This window comes from Achroia grisella, unplaced genomic scaffold (genome assembly GCF_030625045.1).
Source record: "Achroia grisella isolate CSIRO2021 unplaced genomic scaffold, CSIRO_AGI_Agris_v1 utg640, whole genome shotgun sequence".
NCBI classification, from domain to species: Eukaryota; Metazoa; Arthropoda; class Insecta; order Lepidoptera; family Pyralidae; genus Achroia; species Achroia grisella.
This window is the reverse complement of record NW_026712977.1, coordinates 1,774,382-1,793,124: the sequence shown is the minus strand read 5'-3', so window position 1 is coordinate 1,793,124 and position 18,743 is coordinate 1,774,382. Positions and strand designations below refer to the sequence as shown.

At 31.5% G+C, this 18,743-nt stretch overlaps 1 protein-coding gene across 2 annotated transcripts; it reads left to right on the top strand.

Annotated features, from left to right (window-relative positions):
* Positions 1-14,434, top strand: LOC131849223 (muscleblind-like protein 3). Of its 2 annotated transcripts, none has more exons than XM_059199244.1 (7): positions 1-197; positions 1,765-2,397; positions 3,011-3,071; positions 3,670-3,803; positions 6,448-6,529; positions 7,610-7,791; positions 13,983-14,434. In XM_059199244.1, exons 1-6 carry the CDS (start codon positions 182-184, stop codon positions 7,770-7,772), a joined length of 1,089 nt encoding a protein of 362 aa, XP_059055227.1. In that variant the 5' UTR covers positions 1-181; the 3' UTR covers positions 7,773-7,791; positions 13,983-14,434. The 2 variants fall into 2 exon arrangements, with proteins under 2 accessions (XP_059055227.1, XP_059055228.1); XM_059199245.1 differs by lacking the exon at positions 3,670-3,803 and adding an exon at positions 3,534-3,634.
* Positions 14,435-18,743: the final 4,309 nt, after the last annotated feature.

Here is an 18,743-nt window from a genome sequence, read left to right as displayed (position 1 = left end):
AACTGCAACTGACTATTAAATAACATTTCAATATGTGGGCCTTAGTTCCAATTTTTGCCACTTCATAAATAAGTTTGTGGCTTTCCAGTTATGTTAGACAATTATAAGGACGACACTTTGTATCAGGATCAGTTAGGAGTAACAAGAAACCCTTTCTGCAATTCTTTGGGCAAAAGATAGCATGTCATCTGGAGCAAGTACGTATGTTTTATGTAAATATTTCTAAAGACTTTATTTCAATCTGTTTACTTTATAATATTAATAAATACTGTTAGCATGGCGTATAAAGCTAATGCTCACTTATTTTTTTGAATTATTTGAAAGCATCTATATAGCAAAAATTTTAAAGTACCTTTAAAAACTCTAGTTAATCCAAAGACAAAAGGCGTTGCTTAAATATCTTTTCCATTTTCAAAGGATTTTAAAAGGTAATAAATAACTTTAGTGTTTCTCTCTCTGTGCTATATCTTCGTTCTATATTTTAGAAATTAACAGTGTTTAGGATATGCCTAGTATTCACAATCTAAATTATTCATATGGAACCTCATTTGGTTTTGTGTAGATTGTGATTTGAAAGTGCATTTAAATAGTAGCCTATGAGCCCATGATGGCCTTATATTTGTGTCCCCAACACAAGTAAACTTACATTATTTTATGAAAGCTGAAGTATATATATAGAACTATTAAACTGTGTTTCCTAAATTGCCAGACAGTTTGTTAGGTAAGAAAGGTGAATACAATTTAATCTCAAATTTATTATAAGTATATGAAATAAAAAAATTTCACACATTGTTCGTATCAGTATTACAAGTTATAACACTGCTACGATAAATATATAAAAAAATGGAGTTTCTTAAAATAACAAATTTGATGTGAAGATTTTCACACCTTTGTTACCTGTTACCTGCCAAAGGAACCAGGGCCTAGGTTGCATGGGGATTGTCCTTACTTTTGTTGGGGACACACATACAAGAACTTTCACACTTACTACTAAGACATATGTCTGAAGAGGGAACAGATTTATTTGTATGTAGTCTGTGTGATTTCACAAGGACCGCATTGTATTTTATAAGCTATGTTACCAAACTGGTGTTGTAATGTTGGATGCACTGTTGTATTGGGCATATGCCTGTAATGATAGTGTGTATATAAATAAATAAATGTCTGGCATTGTGGGCTCTTGCTCTATAGTATTGTGCATTGCATCATCACATGGTTATTTGTATATTTTTGTTACCATATATTAGTGCATAATTGTACAATAATTCCTTAAATGTACCATCAAAAATGTGGTACTTACATTTTTTAAAATTTATCCAAAAGAATTCTGTCTGACTTCATTGTTGGATGGTGACTCCTTTATAATCTTTTAATTATATATTTTATCTCTCCACTAATATAATACTTAAAATAAATTATTGAGTACAAATATATTTAGTCTTTATAATTATAAGGTATTTCCATTTATTAAATTATTATATATTGACGACCTCTGTGGTTGAGTGGTTTAGCACACCTCCTTACTTCCAATGATAGTGGGTTTGATTCCTCACACGGCACAAACATTTGTATTCCTGAGTATGATTGTTTGTATCGGTCTGGGTATTTTCTATGTATAATATGTATGTATTTATGAAAAAAATGTATCAATGTATTTGTATCAGTTATATAGTACCCATAACACAAGCTTTACTAACTTCGGTCTAGATGGCGCTGTGTAAATTGAGATTATTATTTATACTGTGTTTAATTTTATTCAATCAGGTTCAGAAATGTTACCTGGAGGTGCTAACTCAATCAATTTTAAGCCTTCGCCTAATTTTAAACACATGAAGAAGTATTTAAAATCTAAGTTTGAGGAAGAAGATAAGGTAGCGTCGACGTCTAGTGTACCGTCAGGGTCTGCGTCTACGTCTATGTCAAATAAAATATTGGAAAACGACAGTAAGGTAAAAATGACAGTGCAACCACCACTACCACCAAATTCTCCACCACCAGACAATCCTTTGAATTTTAAACTTAAGACGGAGGTTGTGGATGATACGTATGAAGTTAGCACAGAAAAAAAACCAAATATGGAACAGACAGGAGAATATTCTATTGAGTTTGAGTCCGCAGAAAAACCTAAAAAAACAATGTGCAAGGATTTCATTCGTGGTACATGCAAGAGAGGAGAAACCTGCATTTATGCGCATGTGTTGGATTTGGCTCAACTAAAAGGTGTATACAAGTTTTGTCGTGATTATGCTAATGGAAAATGTAAACGAGCAATGTGCTTCTTCGTACATGCTACTACTTTTGAAAAGGAAAGTTTTTTTAGAACGGGATATTTGCCACCACATACATTGAGCCATTTGAAAGAGGGAAATGTCATTCGACCACACTCACTTCCTGAAGGTAAGCCTTTGTAGGTCTTTTCTCTTCCTTTCTTATTTTCTCTGGTATTTATAAAATATATGTTGAAAGCACTTACATTTTTATATATTTATACAAAATTTTATATCTTCACAGACTCACATTGATTAAATTTCATTATTATTACAAAATGATATTGCACTTCAATTAGGAGGTTCTCCTCAATTCCTCTGAAATATTTATAATTATTTATTTATTTTAAATTTACAGTCTTCAAGTTTATTTTAAATGTACACCAATTATTCTGTTGTTTCTGTATATGATCCATTGTGGATTTAAGTATTATATAACTTCATAACTGGTATTCATTTACTAATAGATTCATTCAGTTTTCTATATTAATCTTAGTGTGGGTTTTTTTTTTACAAAAAATAAAAGTCAATCCATTACCAAATATACCATTTTTTAAAATATATCTGCAGAAAAGAATGTTAATTATTAATTTCTAGAAGAATATGACCATTTTTACATTACTAGTTAAATCCACCATTTCATGTTAATGTTTTTTCATTTGTTAATTTATCTTAATTAGAAACTAATGTTATGTTATGCTAATGATTATTATCACAAATTATATTAATCAATTTTGCTGCAGGCCCTTCACGTGAAGTAATGCATCCAGTATATCCTAGCCCACCAACGGAAATGCAAGCTGGGTAATTATGTTGATATATATACTTAATGTAATAATAAAGATTGGGAAATATATTTAATAGAGAAGGAAATACATATATGACACATATTATGAAACTAAAGATGATGTCTCTTGGTACATTTTATATCATCATAATGCTTCTCTTGTGGAGACTTTGAAGTCCAAGTGTAATATGTTTTTTCTAATAGATAGCAATGAAATTTTACCACCTAGACTATCATTATATGCTATCAGGTTATCAATGGTGGATAATAGAATCAGCAGGAAGGGGGAAAACACACTTCTTTCTTAATGTTTATTTAACCTTTATAAAATATTGACTTTTTTTGTTTTCTTACATTTAATGTAATTACTAAATCCGATGAGGATGGACATGGGTCTCTTTCATATCAGGTAATGGTAAACGGTAGGTACGGTCACAATCGCGCTTTTTTTTGAAAATGAGATTATTTTGCGCCCCCAGATGCTATTCGGGGCCACCAGGACAGGCCACAAGAAACGAAAGACGGGACAGTCCCATTCAAAACGGGACTTGTGGTCATGTTACGTATACACCATTCCGTGGTAAGCAAATTATACATTATTATAAATTATTTCAGTGGTGGCATTCCTACGGTTCCCACCATAAGCGTTCCCAAAACGAGCGTGGTAAATCCAAAGTTGCCACAAGATGTCTACCAGACCACTGCGCCGTCCATGAGATCCACACTGAAGAGGGATTGGTCAGACGGTGGTAGGTGTTCTTAAATTTAATCTCTCATCAATGTTTATAACGAAACATGTGGCATGTGTTTCTTTACAAACCTATGTTGTAATGTAGAAACCTAGGCCATATATGTCTGGGCTGTCTTGATTATGTTATTAACAATTCTCATTAATATTTTTTTTGTGTCTATCTTGCAATAAGTCAAAGACTATGAACAGATGTGGTAAGGATTATATCACGGGTAGAGTATGATTCCCGGCAGAATCGTCTTTTTTGGTGGTCCTGATTAATCATCATTTCAATAATATAATTTTCTATTTATGAATGGACCATTTAGCAGTTTTAACAATACAGTATTTGTAATTGTGAACCGGACACCTACCTCGTCAGCAACTCTCAAATGGTTCATTCAAAGTCATAAATTTTAATCCATTAGAATTGAGAATTGGTAATAACATAATTTGAAGTGCATATGGAAAGGTGACCTAATTCTGTAACTTTCCATATTCACTTCAAATTGCAAGGTTGATAGTTTTTATTTGTAGTTAATGTGCTATATTTATTTTTAGAATCACACAAGCTGATCTATGGAGTTAGCATAGACAAACTAAAAAATATATGCATACATATTTTACAGTCTCTCTATCACATAATATTAAAAATTAAACATTTTTCAATAGAATCTTATATTAAGTCTCAGGACAGAAAATCAATAAAATATATAGATCTTTAGAGAAAACAATGTTATCAAAACTCAGCGACGCCAACTGGTACCTGTAGGCAGTATATAGAACAGCAGGTAAATAGGGGTCGTATCATCAGACAAAGACGTTTTTACCCTAGGTAGGTAGTCGAAACACAAATTGGGGAACACAAATTGGGGTGTAATCCCGAAGGATCCCTTACGGCGGAAAGGACTGGGTGGCAGATGGACACGCACTACCTGCTTTATACCCGAACGCAACTTAAGATACTTTGTAGACAAATATAAATAAAGAAATGTTCCTAATCTTTTATAATGAATGGCAAAAAGTTTACATTCCTACCTGATGGTAACTGTTGCATATATACATGAACAGCACTGTGGACATTTCGCTATTATAAAATGCCCATGGTACCACTGAATGATACGATATGATGTATAGATAATCTATTTAAACAGTATATAAACATCTTGAGTATGACTTTATGGCACAGACACTGAAATGGCCGATTTTGTGATTGATGTTGTGCTTTACAAAACACCAGTGAAATATTTAATTAAGTAAAAATATTTAGAGAAGAAACAACGGGCGTAACACTACCTTCTATAGGTATAAAAAAATATTAAATAAATAAGACTTACGTGTTCCATGCGTATACGTTTTTTCCCTTCAAATGAACTTTTAATGATTCGAAATCAGCCTTTTAATGTAATTATTAGAAATATTTACTTACTGTATTTATAGTGAAATGTAATAATGTTACTACGTGGAGCAAAAACGTACCCCTTTTTAAGAAATTGCAGGGACGGAGTAGTATGAAACTTCGCATACTTATAGTTTATTTTTATTTATTTATGCATGAAAAATACCTTAAATCAATAAAATAAACATTACACACACTGCCATGTATTTGACACACATACATATGTATATATTATATACTCTTTGTTTGTTGTTAAATTCTGTGGTCAAATTGAGATTAGATTAATATTGTTTGTCTTTAATATTATTCGTCTATTACTGAAATGTTAAATTAATTATGATACATTTTCGACCACTGGGTGGTTAATACTTAAGGTCCACAATTGAAACATTTATTTAAAGTAGTAAGACTACTTTAAATAAATGTTTTCAATTGTAAAATTTATTTAAAGTAGTGACACTACGGCATTGGCATTCGCTTTGGTATTGGCTTGATTTAGTTAGAATTAACTATGTGGTTGTAAAGTTCCAGTGGTCCTGGGTTCCATTTATCGCACTTTACAAACGTTTGTATTCATGATTATGATTGTTTATATTCTGCTATGAGTTTACTATATATATTGTGTAGATAGTATGTACGTGATAGCATGTACATAATAGTATGTATTTACGAAAAACAACCTGTTTTCGAACAGTTGTTTAGCACCCATTGTACAAGCTGCATAGTTTGAGACTAGATGGCGCTGTGTGAATTGTTCTGGCTTGTTATTATTATTATAATCTACCTGATGTATGTTTAATGTGTTATTGTTAGGAATGAGAATAATTATTTATAAATTACTAGCTGACCCTGCAAACGTTGTTTTGTCATATAAATTAAAATCGCATTTAAAAAATTGGGGTCAGGCTAGAGGGGTGAAAATTTAGGGTTATATGTATTTTTCAATCCTAAATAATATATATAATAAAATGAAAATAAAATATTATGCAAAAAAAATAAAATATATATTTAAGGGGTGGATATCCCTTAACCACTTGGGGTATGAAAAATAAATAGCTGATTCTCAGACCTACTGAATAGACATACAAAATTTCATAAAAATCAATCAAGCCGTTTGGCAGGAGTATGGTAAATAACATTGACACGAGAATTTTATATATAAGATAATGTTAACTTAAAATTCTTACATATTCTTCTTAGTTAATATAGTATATTTTTAAGCGTGCATATATTTACTATTATATGTATTGTATATTTTTTACAGCGGCTGTCCCCCCACCTGTGCTTGAAAATACAGAGCAACCAGTATACAAGAAATGTCTGAATTGTGAATTGCATAAGCTCAGGTATGATTCACTTATTTTATTAATATTCCGCTTTAGTCGTAATCTCTAGTAGTATGTAACAATGTAGCTGTTCTGTCTGTCTGTTGTTGTTCAATCTTTTAGATGATTATTTGCTGAATATTTACCTGTATAATAAATACACATAGTTATGTGAGCTCCATCACTTACATTGTATAGCAGTAACTGTTACCCACGACTTCATCCCCTATTTCACCCCCTTTAAATTTATTTTAAAATAAATTGATTGTCCATGTTATTTGTAGTACCATTTATCTTCATATTAAATTTCATTACGATCCGTTCAGTCGATTAATCATGAAAAGGTAATAAGCTGAGATGCTTTCGCATTTATAATATTATAAGATGGATCTAAGTATATATTATCATGACTGATATTCGAGATGGGTTAGTTAGGCACAATAATTCAGTTTAAATATAAAAAATTAAGAAAAATTTAATCATATGAAATAAGTACATCTCTAATTAATAATAAATTAGAATGTTTATATGTTTCATAATATATTTTATGTGTTACACTTCTATTTTTTTATGACATCCCTAGAATTAAAAACAAAACAAACTAAGTAAAATACAATTACACAAAGACTTGAAAACGCATAAGTTGATTGGTTACCTTTCTTATATTTTGCAGTATATCTTTGAAGTTACATAGTACAAACTCAGACATACACATTTACTTTTTATAATAACTAATGGATGATATATATTACGATTATTGTGCCTTCTAATATTACATAACAATCAAATAATACGGGTATTTTCTTGTTATTTTTGTGTTTGATTAATGAGTTTTTTTTTTTATATTTAAAGACTCAGTGGCTCATCTTCCTTGCTTTCAGGTTGATCCAATAAAACTATATCCTAGATTCCAGTCCAGCCTAATGTCACTTATTTTCTGATGATGTTAATTCCGCCACAAACAAACAAAATTGTAATCATGATTTTAGGTTCTATTGCGTTATTAAAGTCCCCTATTAATAGTTTCTCTTTTATGTACCGATACTGATTAGTCATAATCTTATTATATGTATTTAATTTACTCCCGTTTTTTTTTTATAGGTACCAACAAAATCAAGCGAAGAAGGACACATTGATAAAATCCACTAAAACGCTGGATGAAAATATTGCAAAATTGTTGAAAAAGAAGAACTGGCTTACCACTGTGCTCAAAGTTATATTGTCCTGTCCGGACACTTATAACAATAGCGATATAAGTGCCTGAATTTTCACTACTGCATACGGTATAATATTTTTTGTAAACATACCGTTATTACGTACATGAAAATGTACTGTACTTGCTTTAATTTTATGCCTTATGCTATATGACATTGCGCTGAGCATTTGCTGTGCGATGGTTCTTTTACGATGATTATGAATTTAGTATTTTATACTTTTTTATTCTCTTTGATTTTTTAATTCTCTTTTATTTTTGTATTGTATTAGGTTTTAGTTTCAATTATTTGACAGTAAATTAATGATTGAAGGTCGCGATACAGCATAACTCTGGACGTCGTACATTGAATTATGACTTTGCACTAATTTAAATAAATTTGGGTTGTAACATGAGTTCTTTCGGTTTCTTTCGAAGAGGTATATTTAAGCAAAAAACAATAATTACAAGAATAGTTTAATCAATGACGTTTTCCCATAACTATTAAGAACTTCCTCCCACCTCTCGACTAATTTGTTGTTCTCGTTTCATCAAATTTCGCCCGGTCTGGTGTCTAAGAAGTGGTTAAGCCAATTTATGAGGTGCTCTGCGTTGTCGAAAGTAACACCCCAAATTTGATTTGAGATGTAGCGGAAAAGATTGCAGTGGGTTGGCGCAAGGTCGGAAGAGTACGGTGAGTTCTGAAAACGTCGCATTCGAGCTCTCCTGGAGCCACCCACTTTTTTCTTTGCTTTATATTGACGTACTGACACCATTTCTCATCTCCAGTGACGATTCGGTACAAAAACCGACCGGTATTTATAACCGAGTGTTGCACGATGGCGGGCTAGATGTTGAACAGCAATTTGATGGCGATTTTCTTTCTTGAACTCGTTAAGCTTGGGAGGGAGTTAAGCTCTGAGTTTTTGGATAAAGCTCATTGATTGAAGGTGGCGGGAGATCGTCATAGCACTGGTGTTTATATTCGGCCAATACACGCGTTGTTTAGCGACCGTCTTCCTTCAAATATTTCACTTTGAATTCTGCACTTCATCCGCAGCGAAGCCTGTTCTCGAGCTCAAAGTCGCTCTTTTTAAACTTTGTGAACCATTTTTGTGCTGCACGCTCACCTATGACATCTCCATACAAGTTGCATATGTCCCGAGCGATTTCAGCAGCTTTTTAACCGCGGTGATAAGCGAAGAAAAGTAGGTTGCAAATTTTTGCCTCTTGGACAGTTCATTTTGGAGACATAAACAATGAAAAATTATATTATCCCAAAAAACCAAATATATAATAGAGCAAAAAGAGCTGTATCAAATTAATATACACTCTATATAAATTTCTACAAATCGTAGTAAATGAAAAGAATAAATGAAACCGAACGCACTTATGTTACAACCTTAATATATAGAAGATATTTGAACCGGAAATTGAAGCCGTTTAAATGGTATTGGTAGATCAGTTGGGATCATCGGTATTCTTGGTATATGAGCTAGTTGCGCAGCTACAGTGGCCCGTGCCGGTGGTAATGGTCGCTACAATTAAATTGTCCTTCAATTCCTTAGAAAGCAGCTTCATCCCATTGCACAATGCACATGTTCGATAGGCTTAAATTTCTCAAAATCATGATTGGATCATATTTTCCGATTTTTTCCGACGAGTATTTTAAGGTTCTGTCAAAAGCCTCTATGACTCATGGTACATTCATCCCACATAATCAATAAGGCTTCTTTATCACATCATCATATCTCATGGAGTTCTCATTGCTGACATGCCAATGAGCGATATATTCGGCCAATTTGTTGTATATGCAGGTATTGAGGCAGTCGTTAATATCAGAATTTTACACATTCAGTTACATTTTTGGAGATTTCGTAAGGATCCCTATGATAAGAAGTATGAAAAGTCTGTCGATGATATTTGAAAATCATATTTTAGATTCCTTTTTAGTCTTTTAATTTATCTTGCAAACCTATTAAGGTTCCTTTTACTAAACATTAAAATTGACGTGTCTGGTTGCGCAGTAACATTTACTGACTCTATTTATATATAAAAAGTCATATATCTTAAATGTGACATATAATACATGACAATACAGCATACAGATCAGGATGTTGGGACACTTGATATTCAACGCTGAACTTATGGTCTTTATTATTGAAGGTAAGATAGGAAGAAATACCTAGACATAGGTGACAGATTAAAGAAAAATTTCAGAATACCAGACTAGTTATGTTTTCAATTTTTATTAGCCTTATTTTGAGCAGACTTTCCCATGACTATGTGACTTTCGCGCCATTATTCGACTATTGCAAGGGCGAATAGTAACACTTTTGCGCTGTGTCATGTAACCAGGACATCTTAGATTGAAACTGAGAGTGAGGTATGGCAGGCATGAATGAAACAAATAATGTTACCATGACATAACGTGTATGTGGAGGTCGTATTTCGCACAAATAAAATCACACCACATTCCTTGTGGGTAGAAAATATTTACAAGTAACGAAGATGCCACCTGAATACCCCAAGCTGACTTCTATACTCTCGTAATATTGCTATCTCGTGTAGTTTTGACAAGAAACACGGTGCGGGTTCTGTTGAAACTTTTGCTGAATCAGACTTTCATATTAATTTTTTGTCCTATATTTATTGTAACTAAAATATTGATTTAAATATACTAATAATATGTGATTAACATAAATAGTACGTGAATGTTAGATATAGACATCACTGTTCAGTCAAGTTGACAATGCTCAAAGTGCTACAAATATAGTATTATAAATATAGAAGAATATGTTATATTATCTGTATATATTTCGCCACTGCTTAATTGTAATTTTTGTATTTAATTTTTATTTAAGTTTTAGTCAAAGGTGCGCTTCAGCGGGCTATGATTTATATAGCTTGCTGACTAGTTCAGCTACAACGCTCGCAACTTCGGCATTCGTACCTAAAAACAGAAATTCCACCACATGTACCTGTTAATAGAGTTAAGATTAGAGATATTGGCGTCAAATATTTAAGAAATTTTATATTTCCATGTTTATCTTCCATTATATTAAGTACTGTATACATTAATTATCTAGTTTTATAGTAAGACTTTTTTATAATTTAATTTTGTCCTTACATTAACACTTACTGTAATTAAATATTAAGTGATTAACTTAACCGCTGTGCGTCTTAAAGGATATTTTAATTTAATGTGATGTGAACTACACTCATTGTGGTAATTCCCTACTTGCTATATACTTCATGCTATACAGTTGACATAATTATTAAATAAAGTTGTGTATAAAATTAATAATAGACTAGAGATTTATCGCAATGTGTTTGGCCTGCATATGTTCAAATGTATGCTCAGATGTCGATAGTACAGTGCACAGTAGTTTATCACAAACCAGTCATTTTAATAAAGCTTGACAGTTTATGGTTACGAGAGCGCCCTAGATCCAGTTGATGCGTAGCATAGAATTCTGCTAGCAACTCGGCGAACCATGAACTATAATGTAGATAAGTAAAATAAAAAATACACATTTATTTTACTTATCTGCATTATAGAAGCCGCAGCTGATATTTATGCGTCCATTACCAAAATGTCTATATCAATTCTTTTCTCTTCGACTTGTCGTCTGCATCTCAGCATACGTTTAGCATAGAAAAATCCTGCACTACGGGTATTTTATTATTCAATTTTTTGCGTTATAAGTAATGTCTGTATGTTTGTGTCACGTTAACGCCACGCCTAACATATAAAAACTACATCTACCTAGTCATCACAAATATTTTGTGTATAGTATTAATTTTAAATTAAACATCATATTAGTCACTGGTTAGGGGCCATGCATAAATTATCTTCACTAATTTGTAATTTTTGCACCGTGTCTGTTACAGTTGATCAATGTTTATAGAAAAAAAAGCGTCTTTTAATATTAATATTGAAATAACACGTCACAAAATCTGAGATTAAGAAGATAGCGGTGTAAGGGGTCCTAAAGCTTATGTCTCTCACTCTGTCGACCTAACGTGTGGAGTTATACATAGCCCCTTATCAAGTACCAAGGTTTTTATAAGTAAGGAGATTGATCTCATTAAAAATATTGTTTTCTGCTGTAGCGTGCTCTGGCGTTGTAATTAAAACCCTAACTGTGATATTATAATACGATATTATACATTAAGTGGTGTAGGGAAATCACTGCCAATCAATAGACATAAATAAAATTACCTCTGAAGAATAGTTATAAATTATTTGTAAAAAAATATAATAAGTAGTACAATATATATATTTGAAAATGTATTACTATTGATCCTATTTTTTTGGGTACAGTTAATTAATATACTTAATAAAGTTATACCTCAAATCTGTGCCTTCTAGTCATGTAAGAAGTAATCTTTAAATATAAATGAATGAAACAATATCAGTATACTTAATTAATATTAAACATTTTATACGGCACTAAATAATATGCGTATGGACTGCATTGCAGTGTTTATATGTTACGATGATAAAGGAATTTCATGTCTAGGTGGCATTGAATTTTTATAAATAATGCCATGTATATGAATGATTTATTGGTAGCATTCTATATTAGATCGTTAGATTTGTGTAAATTTTGCTATTATGTTTATTTTATAATACTTTTGTGCCATATATCATGTGTCAAGTACGTCAGTGAAAGTGACCGATAAGATTTTCTGCCATAAAATACCTTACTTTATATCTTTCTGTCCCTTTCTCTCTCAGTCTAATATGAATACCAAAAATATTAGTACCATTATTTTTTTTTTAAAATATCCAAATGTTTTAAGCGTTAATTACGTTGTTGTTGACTGTACATATGACATTTGTAATTGAAATTATTCTAAATGATGTCATTAAACATTACCTTTTAAATATATATATTGCAAAATGTTTGTACTTGTTAAGTTCTTGTGTTCGAATAGTCAGGGTTCGGGAATATGCAAAAGCAATATTTTTTAGCTAGCATTATTAAATAATATACAATTATTTAGTACAAAAAATGTAATATTTGTCTATTCTGTCTCTTTGTGCAACTTCCTGGTAACGTTTCATAGTCATTAAAATTTAACGTTTATAAGAAGGCTTATATTAGGTATATATGAAAAAGTGTTTTATATATGTTTGTTACCTCTAAATGGATTTGAATGAAACCTTGCCATACAGTATGACTACATCCTGATTTAATGTATATATATTGTTTGCAGGGATGTCCAAAACGTTTATCTGAATCTAGAGTGCTCACCTATGCGATTTTGTTAATAAAGTGTTCAAAATATATTCCATGTTATGTAACAAGAAGCAAGACTGATTGTAATAAATACTCTTTATTGCCACTGTGCGTTTTCTTTCCATTTAAATATTATGTTATTTGTTCTGTATCTGCATAATGTCATGCTATATGTAGTTCTACTAGGTGCAAACAGAAAATGCTGTGGAGCAGTGATGGCGATAACTATTTCAGCTGTGCGTTTGGCGGTAAAATCGATGGTCACCAGCGACTTAGCAAATTTTTAATTTCTACATTGTTCAGGCGAAAATATGACATATATCTTTGAAGGACAACCGAAACGGTCAAACTGTTTAATTAAACAATTTAAATTGTATTTGTACATTTGCAAGATTAATACAATTGATATTCATTATAAAACCATTCATATCCATAAACATTATATACCTAATCTTATTGCAGTTCTTAGATCCATTCAAATGTACATTAATTTATGTCACTTGAATAAACTTTATAAACATTCATGCGTCGCCTTTATATAAATGACTAGTATAACAATTCACACAGTAATATACAGAAAGAATTCAATTCAAAATTGTAGTAAAGTCGAGCCAACGACATGTCAGACCCTGAACCTGAATGGTATGAGTATGAAAAAAGTAAATGATTATTTTGTGATTCTGTACGTTTTTATGTTTGGCCGTCTCGGGTTTACTTTAGAATTAGATTATTAGTGGATAAGGACAATCATATAGGATCATATTTGTATTTTAAAGGTCATTTTGAACCCGTCATTCAAAATCACCATGTAATTTGTATGAAGGTTTGGAAATTGTTTTCAAATTTCGTCTTTGCCTATTGCTTAAATTTGTTCAGTGTCTAATAAGAAACTGTAGAACGATTTTATAGACGCTAGAAATGTATTTACGGTATCATAAATTGAGACAGATTTATATATGATTCTATATATTTGATCCTTCCACAAGATGTATCCTAACAGAAATCTATATTTATATTTTTTATACAATTACAGGCATGCTGCTTAGACACGGTCGTCATACATCCTCTTTGGGAACTGCAATAAATTTCGTCGTGAGAGACATCAGGGCCTCGTCTCTTAACTTAAATATTTTTTTTATGAAATTATACAAGAACTCTTTTTAGAATAAAGTTTTGACAATATAGGCGGTAGCATACATATACATTCAATTGATTTCGTTCACGAAATGGTAGTGAGAACCAGTGTTGCCAGATGACCGTTTCAGTTTCCCCCTAAATTTGACCCAAATTCTTTTTGCAGAAACATTCTTCCAAAAATAAAGTATGATGTACTGACATATTATAAGTAACATGACCTACACCCAACATATCGTTGATTAAATAAAAAAAAAGACATTTTTAAAATTAGAAGCTAGAATTGCCTCCTTTTATATCAGTTAATTAAATTAACCACGCCGTCTTAATCATTATCTAACTTTAAAGAAAAGATAATAATTTAAATAAAGTATAAACTTTAAATAATTTTCTTGTAAAAAAATTACATTTTGAATAGTGACATTTTTCTATTTAACCGACGAATTATTCTATTTATTTTGACCGTCACAATTCCATAGGTCATGTTATTTGGAATAGTTCAGAATTTCAGTTTTCTTTCCTAGACTAATACCATCCCCAGTTTAGGGCAAAATTCCATATTCTGGCAACCTCCTTATTTACTCGTCTATCAGGCATTACAACGGCTCTAGAAGGAAGACGCTATGTTCGAAATTCAAATTCTAAAGTCGTTGTTTTTTACCAGTGTGTAGCCAGAACTTGTCAGTTTAGCTTTATATGTAATGCATCACGTAATTTCGAAATAATCATAAAATTCCTGAGCGATACAATTTAGATTTATATGTAAATAAAACTTTTGAATAAATTCAAATTTTTTATGAAATTAATAATTTTTCACATGAAAAACTATATTTATTTACACTTTGGCTTCAAAATTATTTATATTTTATAACATTTAACATTGGACTTTACTATTATTTTATGTTTCGATGCTTAGACATAACTAACTTTTATATCTAACACTTGTTAATCTAATATAAAACTAACTTATTCAGATATAAATATTGAATTAAGTTGCCAATTTGGTACAGAATATTGTAATAATAACACTGTAATTTATATAAATTTTTTTTGCAAAAAATTGTCTGCGTACCTGTCCTACTCTTCTATTTTTGCTAAGCACTACATACTCTTCGTAACGTAGCTTGACTTGTGAGTGATTTTATATAGTACGAAACAATAATATATTAGTTTTAGGAATAACAATATAGACTATATAATAGAGGAACATATGAAGAATATCATCAGTATCCTGTGATATCCATGATACAACGTTCATGTCTACAGGCTTATTATTCTTGACTCTAGCAGTGTAGGATTAACCTTTAGCAAGTGCATAAGAGAGTAAAATGTGTCACAAAATAATTTGAATATGTTTCATAGAGTGGAAATTTAATGAAATCCTCAATAGTAATATAGCTTTTTATTCGGTACATGCTATCAGTATAACAAATATATTATTCTTATAGAGCAGAACCATCTAGTATCATGCAGTAGAACTACCGCTATGGTTATGTTACGTAGTGTATTTTGGAATAAACAAATTTTTTTTTTTTTAATTTTACTGCAATGGCCTACCAATGCTTTTAGCACTCTTTATGAAGGCGCCTGAGAATTGCAATACCTAGGGGTACGAACATGTGAAAATCCGCCCTGGAAGGCGGTTTATTGATATCTTTCATATAAAAAATATTACAAGAGTACTCTCATTATAGAGATATATATTCTGTATATATATCTCTATACAGCTTTCTATATTGTTTCAGATGCTAAAAATTCTCAACTATGGTTAGTCATTGTATCTAATTAAAATCAATATGTCAATAATAATAAAAATATAAACATTAGCGAGTTTCAGTTCCATCTTAGTTCACAATTAAAAATATAAGATGATCTATGTACCGATATTTACTAACTATATAACCTTGCATGTTTAGGAAATTTATATCAACACATAATTTAGTTGTTACTAGATCGCGTTGAACAAAATATACCTAACTCTTTAGTAAAAAGCATAAATAACTCAAGAGCTCCACCTAAATTTTGTACAAATGAGCACTAGACAAACTAAATTTCCTAAACTAGACTTTAGCATCGTCTGAATTTTGTACTAGGCATCATCTAGTGAGCAGTAAACGAACTAAGTTGTGTACTTGTTGATATAAATTTCATAAAGAAAAACTGAAATATATTTTACGTTACAGTACATAAAGACTAGGGTTCATGATTTCTCGAGCTTTTCAATTTCTCGGGTCTCGAGAATTCTCGAGGTTAATTTCTCGGGTCTTCTCGGGTTGTCGAGAAATTTACATTTATACGTTTGGTTTATTTTTTGTTCCAATAACGTCAAAAAACTCAGTGGTTTCATTTGAGACGAAAACCACTGCATTTTTTGTTAAATATTAATTATAAAATTTAACTATAAAATTAATTATAAAACTTTTATTGAGTAGGTATATTTAAAAACATTATACATACCTATTATGAATAAGCCATTTTTTTTTAAATACTGAAATATATTAGGTTCTTAAATATGAAATTAGCGTTTTGTTGTACTGGCCACTTTGATCTTAAATATCTCCTCTATGGTTAGAAATTTCTATTTCAAATTTATACGGCTATTCACTCATGCATTTGTTTTTCGAAAACCGTAATACATGTGCTTGGTTTTTTCTTTGGGTCACTCAGCTTACAAAATGGAAAAATTAAAATATCGCGTCAATATACATGAAAGAAAACCTTAATATCTTGTATTATTGTGCCGCCACGCAATACAACAAACGTCAATTTAATTTCTATATAGGTACTTGATTTCTCGAGTTCTCGACTTTTCTCGAGCTTGATTTCCCGGGAACAGAACCCAAGGATTTCCCGGTAATTCCCGGGAATGAACCCTAATAAAGACTGTATTTGTGTCCTCTTCCGCTCCTCAACCCCCCGTCGGAACCAATACTAGTTTAAAATGTCTTGTTTATAAAAATATTACACTCAAATATTTTTTGACAATAAACCACAAAATATATTTTACATAGTTTTTAGTAGTTCTAGTAGCATGATCTCAATCTATGTTGGTCGCAGTGCTACAGGTCTTAACACCTGACAATAGCCAAAACCCTTAATAATATAATACCTTTCAGTATGTCTTTAAGTAATAGTCACATTACTCGCTATAAAGAAAACATAACGTCGGTATCTGTGTATAACGCAACGTAGGTACCCACCTCCTCCAAACTGCACACTATGTTGTTATATTTTCGGAAGACAGTATTATTATATGAAATTATAATTTCGTAATGCTTTTGTACAGGAAATACGAGTACGTTTGTATATTATAATACGAAATTATTTAATTCGCCTATCTTTGTGACTCTATAGTACATTAACATCCCGAAATATCAGTAGCGCTTATGTAACGGAACATGGACTACAGGAAACGATTTTTCAACAAAAACGTAACTTATAATTTGAAATGGGATATAGATATTCTTTATTGCGTACGTATTAAATGGCATAAACCTGAGATTCCCTCTTTACACAATGACTTATATATACGTCTGGGCGATTGTTGTGCCCTAAATAATTTCTTATGATGCAAAATAATTTTCTATTTGCCTACTTCTCTGTACTGTGCATTAACACGCAAGCCATGTAAAATTTATAAATATACATACTATATAAGAACTATTATATGTTATATAGTACGTATATTTATAAATATGTATAGTTATGACGGATAACAGATAAGGTTACTTTTCCTTCTTCCGGCATCGGCGGAATAGCGATTTATCATTTACTACCGATAGTCGCGGGTTCGATTCCTCGCATGGTGCAAACATTTGTATTCTTGAGTAGGATTGTTTGTATCAGACAGGGTGTTTTCTATGGTTATCGTGGGACTAGATAGCGCTGTGTTAATAATTGTCCAGTGTTATTTATTATTCCTTATATTTTGTTTTCTCTTAAGTCTTAGACTATTATTACAAAACTAAAATGTTTTACCGCGTATTTATAAAGCGTAGGTATATGCCCTAATTTCCTTGGAGCAGCAAAATTATTCATCCGGTATAATTACAAAACAAAAAATTTTATTTCGTATCAAATATCAATCACGTTACATAATTAAGTAGGCCGCCATTTGAAGTAAAAATAATCCGCTTAAATCTATACATATAATAAAACTGTAGAGGTCGAATGTCTGTACATATAAAAACAACGCGAAAAACCGAGTCAGAGGGATGTTAGAAGTGGAATAGAACCCATTTTCTCTGTCTGTTTGTACAAGCTAAAGTAAAATATATTTCAAAGAGCCACATGCTTTTTTAGTTGTAGTTTTTTATGTCCATAAATTACATCACAGTAATTTTAATACTTTTAGGGGTAGAAAGGGTTTAAATTTCAGATTTCGTTTCACGAAGCTTCTTACTTCACTTACTGTAAAGGCGAGCGGGTCTTATTGATGAAAAAGGAATTGAGCACCCGTCTGCGCTAACGGTTGACGCTGGTGGGGCACCAGCGGAGGATGATAAGGTGATCATGAAGTCAGATCAGTTGGTCCAACGTATTAAATTCGCCAAGAATTTATCACGATGGTTTGCAGGGGAAACCGCGTGGAGGTCAACCTGATGTAGTATATTGCTAGCAATGGGGTTATTAGTCCCCATGGAGGATAACTATATGACTA